General features: G+C 46.0%; 2 protein-coding genes across 3 annotated transcripts in view; both read right to left on the minus strand.

The window, feature by feature from the left end:
• Positions 1–3,164, minus strand: part of LOC141088064 (uncharacterized) — a 129,005-nt gene extending 125,841 nt beyond the window's left edge. Inside the window, exons 1-3 of one of the 2 annotated variants that reach the window (XM_073573935.1) lie at positions 3,148–3,164; positions 2,633–2,709; positions 1,082–1,399 (exon numbers count right to left, since the gene is read on the minus strand). The gene's annotated coding sequence lies outside the window, so the exon portion shown is untranslated. The other variant, XM_073573936.1, reaches the window with a different exon arrangement.
• The window catches only part of LOC141088122 (nuclease EXOG, mitochondrial-like), a 31,318-nt gene that overhangs the window by 17,736 nt on the left and 1,160 nt on the right, over positions 1–12,422 (minus strand). Inside the window, exons 2-4 of the mRNA XM_073574066.1 lie at positions 3,148–3,287; positions 2,633–2,709; positions 1,082–1,196 (exon numbers count right to left, since the gene is read on the minus strand). Of these exons, the coding sequence (XP_073430167.1) occupies positions 1,082–1,196; positions 2,633–2,709; positions 3,148–3,287 (332 nt within the window). The remainder of the gene's footprint in view (positions 1–1,081; positions 1,197–2,632; positions 2,710–3,147; positions 3,288–12,422) is intronic.

The raw sequence follows: 12,422 nt of genomic DNA on the forward strand, positions 1-12,422 counted from the left end.
ACATAAAGCCAAAGCAACCCAGGATTTTATTAAAGCAAAGAAATATTCTTGAATGGCCAAGTCAGTCACCTGATCTCAACCCAATTGAGCATGCATTTCACTTGTTAAAGACTAAACTTCAGACAGAAAGGCCCACAAACAAACAGCAACTGAAAACTACTGCAGTGAAAGCCTGGCAGAGCATCAAAAAGGAGGAAACACAGCGTCTGGTGATGTCCATGAGTTCAAGACTTCAGGCAGTCATTACCAACAAAGGGTTTTCAACCAAGTACTAGAAATGAACATTTTATTTACAATTATTTAATCTGTCCAATTACTTTTGGTCCCTTTAAAAACAGGGTGGCACATGTTAAGAATCTGAAACTCCTAAACCCTTCATCCAATTTGAATGTGGATACCCTCAAATGAAAGCTGAAAGTCTGAACTTCAACTGCTTCTGAGTTGTTTTGTTTAAAATTCATTGTGGTAATATCTAGAACCAAAATTAGAAAAATGTTGTCTCTGTCCAAATATATATGGACCTAACTGTATTTGCACTAACAGCAGTGATGAGGGCAACAGGTCCAAGCATTTACCCTGGTTTTGGATATTATACCAAGTACGCCCCCCAGATTACGATTACGGCTGATTGCTGGCACAAATCACACATAGGTGCAAAAACGACAAAGAATATTTGCCCAGAATCACCCATGATGCCAATGATCATGCCATGGAGGTGTTGCAAACCTGCCATTCGCTGCCCCACGAAGCCTTTTATTGCATATTATGCCCATAGCTCCTCATTTAAATTCTGAATTTATAATTTATTAAATTAGAATCTCACACTGGTTACTGAGCAAACAGGTAGCTCTTAGTGAGAATGTGCGGTGTCTTTCACCCTGAACTAAGAAATTTAGTGGATCGGAGGTTGCCGATAAGAGGAACTTCATTTCACGACTGAACACTTCTCAACACAATCAGGCAGGAGCAGAAAGCAATGATCAGCCAGACTGAAGGAGGCTCATTGTTTTCTAGAACACGGCGGCCGACCGGTCATCTCTGAAGTCACTACATGAACATGTGGTGGTAAACAGCGGCTCACCTGATAAGTGACACTTTTCTTGCCGTCCTCATTCTGCACGGGTAACAGCAGGGGGCCGCTCACAATCCAGATATCATCGAATCGCTGTGTCAGGTCTCGACAATACATTTCAAACCTGGATAAAGATTTCAAGCAATGAGAAAAATGAGCCGCCATTACTCCATTGTAGGACTGATCTCATTACACTACACATGCAATGGCCTGGCTGATGACTGTCCCCGGAGAACATGTCCACCTCAAGCCGCCATAGGTTATGTCATTCGTTGCAGATATTTCTACCTATCTGTGTCTGAAGCTCCAGATACGGTTCTCCTAGACCTGTGAATAGGAAATTTACCTAGTTACATAGTAATCCAGAAGCAGAGGGGTGTCACCATACAAATAGATGCCATCCAGGACAGAGTATGAAATCACCGTGAATAATGACATTTATGATATGGGGTATTCCCATCCCATAAAGTGATGGCATGTTACTTTATGATCGGTGGAGGTCTGACCTATGGGCCCCTCACCGATCATGAAAATGTTGTACTCTCTACACAGTGACGCCAGAGGGGAACTACAGCTCAGCGGTATACCACCACCTTCCTCAGCGCCTGTGCTGCATTACAGAAAGTTGTATACTATGTCCTGACTCCCCCTTATATCTCCAAAAAAAAACTACTGAAGTGCTCCAGCAAGTAATACAAATTAGGACGGTCCGGTCCGAGGGGTGTCATTACAGCGGGGCCTGTCCCTCCTCTCCCCTGCTAAAAGCCGTCTTCCAGCTTTGATTGATGTGGATGACGTGTCCTGTGTCATCCACATACCTGAATGAAATCTCGTGCCTGAGCAGGGACATTGCCGGATTGCACAAACGCACTTTCCTCTTCTCTACTGCAGGCCGAGCCTAAAACCTAACTGCGCATGCGCCGGCACATGTCTTTCCGGCTCCTGCTTACCAAAACCATTTTAGCTATATTGTTTTCTGGGCAAAATGGTTCCAGTAAGAAGGAGCCAGAAAGAAAGGAAGGCTGTAGAAGGCAGCCATGTCTCGTCATATCTTTGTGTCTGTGACATTGAAGGCTCAATGTGGGTTCAAGCTGCAGTGGTCCAGGAAAGACCACGATATGTTAAAAGGATTGTCCATTACTGAACAGCCCCTCATTAAATGCTAAAGGACCCCAGATTTTATAAAAATAAGAAATATATTTCTAGATATTTACACACACATGTCGGATGGAGGTTATTCCAGCAATTTTTAATCGCTGGTATAACCCGAGTCTTTTGATAGAGGACACTGGTGTCACAGGAGCGTTGCAGACTGCCACACCGATCAGCTGCAGCCTTCAGTCAGGTGAAGCCTTTTGTCTGATGCCACGATGAAGGCTGGAGCCGATTGTCATGTCACATAACCTCTGGAAGACAGCTCCAAAAATCACTGAGATGTTGAGTCCGGGTGGCAAGGAGGTGATTTTTGCTATTGACAACTCCTTTAATCTTTGAACATGAGGCAGGACTGCATCTGCATTTCAGATTGTAAAGTAAATCCCTATTGACCATGGACCTTACCGATTCCAGAAGCCGGCGTTGTTTTTATAGTTTTGGGGCACAATGTTTGACAGATAAAATGCTTCAGCCATGGCCTCCTGTGGACGTAAAAGGGAACTGATGTAAATAGTCAAAATAGTAAGGGTCTGTGCACACGCTGCAGAGTTGTCACTTTTTTTCTGCACAGATTTGTCATAAAGTGAATTAGAATCCTGAAGTCTCATGCACTTATTGCTTATTTGTGACTTGCAGATTTCACTCATATTAATGAGTGGGAAAAATCTGCACCAAAAAAACATTTAAAAAATGGGGCAAAAATGCATGTATTACACGCTGTTTTTCGTGCCAATAGATGCCGAAATGGTACAGAAATTTCTGCACCAAACATTTAATGTCTGCACACACCATAAAGCTTTATGACAAGTCAAAGTAATGAACATTATATTCCATATTCTTATGTAAATACAAAAAGAAAAGAAAAAAAGACTAATTTTTATAGATTTTCTTCTTCAGATAAGCAGAAAACAGATTCTTACTGTAGAATATTTACTGTCCCCCGCTGGCGCCATGTGACCCCGGGACCACCCGCTACGTAAATAGTCTTCATTGCTGGCACTAAATAATTGCAGAATGTTTGGATCCGGTTTAAATCGGCAGTGTTTCCGGTCAGCAACGCCTAAGGAATAGATAAAAAAAGAAGAACATGTTCTAAAACCTAGACAAACAAAATAAAGCACAAAACCCCCTGAATTGGGGGGCAACTATATTTATACTGAGCCGTCCTGCTGTTTACAGTCCCAAGAGGGGCCTTTCCATTGGCAGCTGTATACGACCATTAGGGCTCGCTGCCACTGGCGATTAAATAATAATAATAATCAGATTGCATTCGTACCAATTTAATCCTATATTTCATTATTTATCAATGGCGGGTTTTTGCCAGCGCTGATCGGATTGCAATCGGACAGGAAAAAAAAATGGCAGTATGCTGTGATTGCACGCCAAATTCGGTTCTCACGCACCCATACAAGTCTATAGGAGAGTGTGTAACATCGCACTGCACTCGGATATCAGATGATCATTTCCACTGTGGATTTGGTCACTAATCCACAACAAAACGTGTAATGATTCCACAGAAGGAACCAGCATTTGTTGATCGTGGATTCCACCCTGCTCCGTTACTAAGCATTATTGAATAGGGTGAAATCCACAATCAAAATCTGTACATGAATGAGCACGCTGCAGATCTGACGTCGGCACCATGCTTTCATTGTTTTGCAATGTGTGAGTGAGACTTTCAAGTCTTCTAGACGGCTGCAGTCTAAACCACAATTCCGCAAAGTGTGAACTTGGCCTCAGGACATGCCGCAGCCTCACTTAAAGAGGACCTGTCACCTGTGTGTGGCTGCACGTACGATGTAAGAAAAGAGAGAGCAGCCACAGACCGACGGTTTTACAAATCATAACTCATTAAGAAAGACGTCCAGCAGTGTCCCTAATGACAGGCTAAAGGTCCGGACTGTCTAGAAAAAAAATCAGGTCCGAACTTCTGGGTTGTGGGATCCCGACATACAGAGCGAGATCCAACAACCCTCCGTGGCCTCCGTGACAGTAAAGTGCGAGGCCGATGATCTACACCAGAGCGGATACATCATTTACTGAGAGGCGAGGTAACCGCTCTAATGATGTTACCGACTGGTAACTGCAATGTACCGGACGGGGCGACACTGGTTTGGCTCCAACGTGAGATTTCATGACACCTCACGAGGTCTCACACTGTGGGAATCTGAATGCCACGATCTAACAACATGCAAGTTTGAACCTGAATTTTGCTAGAAAGTCGGGTCTTTTAGGTTGGTATTAGCAACACTTTTTTATTTCATTTCTGCCCATAGGTTGTTTAAAAAAAAAATAAAAATCACCAGTCGGAGGCTGCCCGCTGTTCTCTTAAATAAAAAGGGCGACCTGAGACTGGTGACAGGCGCTCTGTAATGTGACCGCTCTAGACAAATGTCTAATGCTACAGTTTTCCCAACACTGAAGTCAGTAAGTGAAAACGGAGTCAAATCAGAAACAAATAGAAGAGGTTTGAAAACTTTTTTTTTTACTGCATGGGAATAAACAATAAGAATTCACTACAACGTTGTCTGGCCTAAGTGGTGAATTGTCAGAAAAAATACTAAATGCATCAAAAATGAGATGTGTAAAAGTGCCACTAAAAATGGATAACTGTGATCCCGATACATTGTGACAGATGAGACGAGCCGCATGTTTCCACCGCTCACTGGAACGGAGCGCTCAGCTGCTGTTACAGGAGGCGGCTCTGGCTCCGCTTGTAAACATTATTATTATGCTTTAGCTTATATAGCGCCATTAATTCCACAGCGCTTTACAAAGCTTGTCTTCACTGTCCCCATTGGGGCTCACAATCTAAATTCCCTATCAGTATGTCTTTGGAGTGTTGAAGGAAAACGGAGAACCCGGAGGAAACCCACGCAAACACGGGGAGAACATAAAATCGCCTTGCAGATGTTGTCCTCGGTGGGATTTGAACCCAGGACCCCAGAGCTGCAAAAAGTGCTAACCACTGAGCCACCATACAGTGCTAACCACTGAGCCACTTTGTTGCCCATTGTGCTCCTTACTAGGAGACCAGCCGATGTAATGGAATTAATTCCCTTTTTACTCACCAACTATTTTCTCTTTTATAAGATGCTCAATGACCCAATGTGGGGTCTTCTTTGCTTGATCATAAGATAAAGCATGACCGATATATTGCCTGACCTCCACTCTGCGGGAATCCAAACTCCTCCAATGGAGACTTCTGTACAGGTTCTGGGGCAAAAAAAAAGGCTAATATTAACATTATATCTAGTTCAGTAGGATCAACCCTCCTAAGCCATCTAGATGGCCACGCAAGTAAAAAAAAAAAAAAAATTAATAAAATGATAACGTGACGTCTTCAATCTTATCTTATTACCTAGAAATCTACACTTGTCTTTATATGTAAATGAACGGTTAAGATCTACGGGCCGGACATAGATCTCCCTGAGAATCTGCCTCCAGAGACTTTTTTAAATGAAAGGAGGTGTTACCAGTGTAGATCAGGAGAGCTGACTGTCAGTCATTACATGTCTCACACAGCAATGCCGCATTTCATGTAAAGTTGTCCACTGCTAGGACAACCCCTTGTCATACCCCACGCTTTGCCCCAATAAGATAAAAAAGCCTATACTCACATCCCGTGCCTGCGCTGCTCCCACGGTGTCAGCACACGCTCTCTGCAGGGCTCTCATGCGGTTTGACACTGACACACAATCAGCGCTGGCATCACTGTCCCCACCCTTCATATGAATTGAACATGAAGAGGAAGTCGGAGATCAGCCGCAGCCCGGACTTACTCTTCATGTACAATTCGTGTGAAGGCGCGGACAGTGACGCCAGCGCTGATTGGGCACCGGAGTCACGTGTCACATCGTACAAGAGCCCCAGGACCGCGCGTACCGGCCCCGCGGGAACAACGATGGCACAAGGGGCGAGGATAAGCTTTATGTAATCTCTGTAATCATTCTGCACCAAAATACTATCTGTGCCAACTGATGGCGGCATAAACTTAAAATGAAACAAACAATGGTGTAAATTGCTGTTGTTTCACAATACAACTCAGCCTGCAGAAAAAACACCAAATATCAGAGCTACAGAGAAAAAAAGAAAAAAACTATAAAAAACAGAACAGAAGAGATGCTGAGCAGTGATGAGCGTGCTGAGGTGTTATCTGGGCATGCTTGAGCGCTAACAGTGACTTTGGTGTGCTGAATAATATGTTCTAGTCCCTGCGTCTGCATGTGTAGGGTCGGTGGGCTGAGCTGGGGGTTGGTCCCTCTATATACCGCGCAGAGACAAAACAGAGACAAGATTGAGGCAGGTTCTGGGTGCAACAGGTCCAAGTTTATTCCACTCGCCGTCCGCCTGACGGCCTCTGCAGTACACCGCAGTTCTCTTCACCTCACGGCCCTCCGTTTCTAGGGCCCGTTATACACACCGTACTTTCACACTAGGGACGCACATGCACGTACTGTCCTTCTTCACTGTTTGACGCTCCTGACAGGTCCGTCACTGTGGCCGCCTTAGGCCACTAAACCAACAGCAATTTTACTGGTCAGGCGTCGTGTCAAATACGGTGTCCCACACCCGGTGTCTCGTCTCCACTGCAGTACTTTCCTGTCAGGACCACCCCTCTGACGTTCTCTCTCCTCAGAGCGCACAGACTGTCGTAGTCCTCCTGTCACCTGAGCTCCCCATGGGGACTGGAACTTTCTGGAACCCTCCCTCAGTATTTATACCTTTCCTGGTTCCCTGTAACTCCGCCCCCATGACCAACGGTTTCCTAAGCCCTAAGCTGATGTTAAGTCCTTTGCTCACACTCCTCCCTGCCCTCTAATGGTCAACCCAGGTACTGCACGTCCACTACACTTTCCTAGCTGTTTCCCCACTGTAGTAACTGACAACTATCTGTACTGTGCAAACCTTTCCTTCTCTATACTGACAGGGCCGTCCGGTCACCTTCCCTACACATGTCTCGTGACAGCCGTGACACATGTAAGGGTATGTTCCCACGGTCAGTGGACGCTGTGTACATCCGCAGCGTCCAGATGTTACAGCACAGTGGAGGGGGTGTCATCATATCCCACGCCCACTATGCGGGCAGACGCCTCTGGCTTCCATGTGGAGCGTCTCTCCCGCCCGCAGCATGTCTATATATGTAGCGGAGACGCTCTGTCTCCACAGGATAAATCTCACCCGTACAATGTAATGGGAGCCGTGATCCCGCACGGTTCAGTGATCACATGTGGAATCAGCGGCGTTCAGAAGCCGGCAGCGCTGTGGATGGAGCGGACATGTGCTGCCAATACTGACCGTGGGAACATCCCCTGAGGAGTGACTGACAATCCCTGCATGTGCCGCTGCTGTCAGCCACGAGACATGCAGCCGCGGGGACCAGAGCATAGTATTCGAGCACGCCGGGCACTACGAGCACTCGAGCATGCCCAGATAACACTTCATCCGACCCCGCTCACTTATCACTGATTCCATGGTGTGGACGTTGCGCTTTTTTACTTCTCTCCTATAAACCGACACAGAACAGACCCCAGTCAGACCCCAGAACGATCCATGGCCCCTCTGCTCCGTCCTGACATGAGGGGGCGCTGCAGTAAGGCAGAGGGTGAGAGGGGAGCTCGTACTGACGTCACTGGGAACTAGGGGGTGACACATACACTGTACCCTGCTCGGACCGGTCACTCCCACGCGTGAGCGCGGACACGAGGCCACGTGACTCCGCCCTGATTCACTGTGGCCGCAGTTTCGGCGTTAACCCCTCCGTGCCTGTTGTTGAGGCCCCCGGATGCCATGAGGAGTGTGCACAGAGCAGGGACCCGGATGCAGGCCGCAGCACACGCGTCTATGACAGGGCCTCCCTCCACAGGGGTAACGGCGCACACTCTCCGCCAGGGGGCGGCTTTCTCACCTGGCTCGGCTAAATACAGCGCGGCTAAGCAGGACGATGTGCTCAGTGTAGCCCCCAGCACGAAACCCCCCAGAAAGCGGCGGCTTATAATCCTGTAGGAAATATGTCCTGACATCTTCAAGTAGTTGTAAAAGACGAATGAACCGGAGCCGCCACCTGCTGGCCGGGAACAGTACAGCACTCGATTTAGAACCCAAGGCGTGCTACCAGCGACATCTTGCGGCCAGACTTGTTTATTGCATGTGAATAAATTGTATGTAGACGGGCGCCACCTACTGGCACGGAATGTGACTGCTGCTGTGCTGGTGATCGGACATGAGGCGACACAAATCTGAGCTGTGATTTGGGGTCACCTCAGGAGTCAGGTATAGGTGTAAGCAGGGCCGGACTGGGGCAAGAATTCAGCCGCGGCATTGTAGGTGCACAGGCCACGTGTGGGATGAATGTGAGACATCTCCGTGCACTTGTAGGTTGTAAGAAGTGAGGTTGGAGTAACACGACTCTATGGCCGGGGTCAGACTTGTGAGAAACTCGGACGAGCCTCGCATCAATACCCGGCACTGCCGCCAGCACTCGGGACCGTAGTGAGCGCTGCATGTATTTCTATGTGGCTGAGCGCTCCGGGCCGAGTGCCGGCGGCAGTGCCGGGTGTTGATGTGTGAGACTCGTCCGAGTTTCTCACTTGTCTGACCCCGGCCTATAACACGGTCGCAGGTGGTCCAGTATCACAGCTCCGTCCTATTGCCGCTACTTTACCTACATATCGGGGTCTCGTAGAGAATGATGAGGACGCTGCGCTCTCCATGGTGCTGGGGGTCTTCATACAGCTCACGGGCCGGGATGTAGATACCACCTGAGCTAATACTGATGACCCATGCTACAGACAGTGATCAGTCTCAAGTCCCCAATCATCACTTTTAACCCTTTTGAGACTTTACAATTTTCTGTTTTTTGCGTTTTCCTTTTTTTCCTCCCCTTCTCCCCAGATTCATAACTTTTTTCTTTTTCTGCCAATACACCCACATGAGGGCTTGGTTTTTTGCAGAACGAGTTGTACTTTTGAACGACACCATTGATTTTACTGCTGCAGCCAGGATCATCTTCCTCACCAATCGTTACACCAATGCCTCTACCCTGTGTCAGTCATTACACTGGCTACCCATCCACTCCAGAATTCAGTATAAACCACCCCACATCTCCTCCCTTGTTTCAGTATACCACCCTACCCGTGCCCTCCATTCTGCTGATGACCTGAGGTTAGTATCCTCAATAATCAGAACCTCCCACTCCCGTCTCCAAGACTATACACGTGCTGCGCCAATTCTTTGGAATGCACTTCCCAGGTCAATACGATTAATCCCCAATCCCCAAAATTTTAAGCGTGCCCTGAAACCGCATTTATTCAGACTGGCCTATCGCCTCAACACATTAACCTAATCTATCCCTATGTGGCACAGCCAAAAGTTTTACCATAACCAGATTTCCCACATCATGTTCCCACATGCTTTATGCATCCATTAGCCCTCTGTGTCTGTACTGTTACACACTTAACATTATGGCTGGTCCATACAATCAGGGCAAATGTTACCACCCAGCTTTCGTGTCTCCCTCTTTCCTCATAGATTGTAAGCTTGTGAGCAGGGCCCTCATTCCTCTTGGTATCTGTTATGATCTGTGTGATTATTGTTATGCTGTAATGTCTATTGTCTGTACAATTCCCCTCTGAAATCTAAAATGCTGCGGAATATGTCGGCGCTATAGAAATAAAATGTATTATTATTATTTTACGATATAGCGTATTGGAAAATGGAGAAAAATTCTAAGTGCAGTGAAATTGTAAAAAAAAAAAAAAAAAAAAGCAATTCCACAGCTATTTGGCTTTTATGTAATTTACCATGTTCATAAAATGATAACTCTGACCCGCCTTTATGATTCTCCTGGTCTTGAGTTCACAGATACCAAACGTGTATAGTTTTTTTTTGTTTAATTGGTGAAAAAAAAAGGCCAAAGATTATAAGAAAAGAAAGGCGCCATTTTCCGAGATCTGCAGTGTGTCCGTTTTTTGTGATTTGGGTCAGGGCTTCTTTTTTGCTGCGGATGTTTTATTGATACCATTTCGGGGTAGATACGATCACATTTCATTGCAATGTTGCGACAACCAAAAAAAGTTATTTGGGCGTTTTGATTTTTTTCTCATTACGTTGTTTACCGATCGGATGAATTTACGTTATATATTGATATTTTGGGCGATTCTGAACTCGGCTATAACAAATATGTGCATTTTTTTATTTACTTTTTAATGTTTTATTTTGAATCGGGCAAAATGGGGGGAGATTTGAACTTTTATATTTTTTAGCCCACCATATGTAGCAAATATCATCATCTCCTATGAACGTCGGCCACGGGCCAGCGTTCATATTAGCTTCACAATTACAAGCACGGGAGTCTCCTGCAGACCTCCGGCTGTTGTGACAACCCATTGGCACCCCACAATCATGTGACAGGAATGCCAAAAGGCGGCTCCTGTGACACGCTTCCAGTTAGTGCGAGTTAAATGCCGCTGTAAGAGGTTGACGGCGACATTGATTACCAGCCGTGGGTGGATCGTGAATCCACTCACTGCTGTTAGATGCACATGACAGCTGATCAGATCAGTAGTCACGTGCAGGGAAAGCTACGGGCTCCGGCACAGAGACACGATCTTGGAAGTATCTATATGTCCAAGGCCGTCAAGGGGTTAAAGGCAAGAGTAATTTAATAAAATAGAATAATGGAATGCATGTAAGCCACCGCAGAAATAAAAGAAACCCCAGAGTGGTGCTTTACTGCAGCTTACCAATAGATATAAGGGACATGTTATCTTTATTCTCTCAGTACAATACTGCAGCTTATGGAGAGAGTCCACTGTGACTGTGAAAATGTTTTTTAGCTCCACATTTTGCATCTTCATAAGGGTAACGGGAGACATTGCACCATACAATTTGCTGTGCAATTTCTCCTCAGCGTGCCGATGCCCCAACGGGCATTAGAGGATCCCGGCTGGTAATGAAGCTCTACACATGATGCACCTCCTGCAATGTCTGTGTGCTCCTTAGGATGGGAAACTGCCTTTACTGGTAACTTTATGATATGCATTTCCTGCATTTCCTCGTTACACAGATTGTTCATGTAAGCACTGGCACTTTCTCTAATATATGGATTAATTTAATTTACACTATATATCTTATAATATACTGATTGACGTGTGTGTACATTCTGTATATACAGTATATCCCTTGCATTGTTTTTTCTTATACCCTCCTTCACCACTAGGGGGCAGGATTGTACTATGTTTTGGCTCCCAGGGCTAATGTTGTGTATCCCTGTGTCTGTACTCCACATGGATCAGTTTATTTCCTATTTTTCTAACATGTCATGTAATGTGCACCGTTTTATTTATATACCAGTCGTTTCATTCTGCAGTATATTTCCTTTTTTAATTGTTTTATGTATTTTTGTTGAAATGGAGATATTTGATTATAAATGCTTTTCATGGGAGTATTTTTTGTAGGTTTTCTTATACTCTTCTCTTTGTGGGAACGCAGCTCCCTCAGAGCAGTATCTGTATGGCGCGTGTTGTGAAGAGGTTAAAGGAGTTGTCCTGCCTAAAATGTAAAGTCTGCAGTCACTCTGTGTGACTGCAGACTTATCAATCCCTCAAGTGTAGCGCTGTGCGCTGTAAGGATTTGCGCGTTTCTGAGCCGGTAGCGGCGGTGATGTATGTGATATGCATACTCCCGGCCAGAGCCCGTCTGGTGGGCATGACCTCACATTTTTATCCTTTGCTCCTAGTGGACAATTACCAAACTCCAACTTTCCCTAGCTGATACGTTCTACCTCCAACATCTACATGTAATGGTTACAGCACATATACATTTGTCCTATGCACTCAGACAGGTCCACGTCTTAGTCCACCCTCCTACATACCCCCTTCCTGTGACCATTGTCGTCCCCGACAATCCCTTACCTTTCTTTTTTTTTGTACTTCCCCAATTTGCTTTTGTCTGTGTGGCCGGTTGCCGAGCAGAGCCCGGAGCACTTTAGCTCTACATGGGGTGCTGGTCAGAGCCTGGAGCAGTTAAGCTCCGAGTAGCTGACGGCTACTCACAGGCACTTGCGCCTATATGACAATTTCCATTTTATTGGGGTAGGACCACCCGGACTCCTCAACAGGTACTCTCCCCCACTTTTCTTACACTTCAAATACCCATCTTTGATTGGGGTAGGACCACCCGGACTCCTCAACGC

Source organism: Dendrobates tinctorius, unplaced genomic scaffold, assembly GCF_039654945.1.
Source record: "Dendrobates tinctorius isolate UK_male_01 unplaced genomic scaffold, ASM3965494v1 ptg000037l, whole genome shotgun sequence".
In the NCBI taxonomy this organism is placed as follows: domain Eukaryota; kingdom Metazoa; phylum Chordata; class Amphibia; order Anura; family Dendrobatidae; genus Dendrobates; species Dendrobates tinctorius.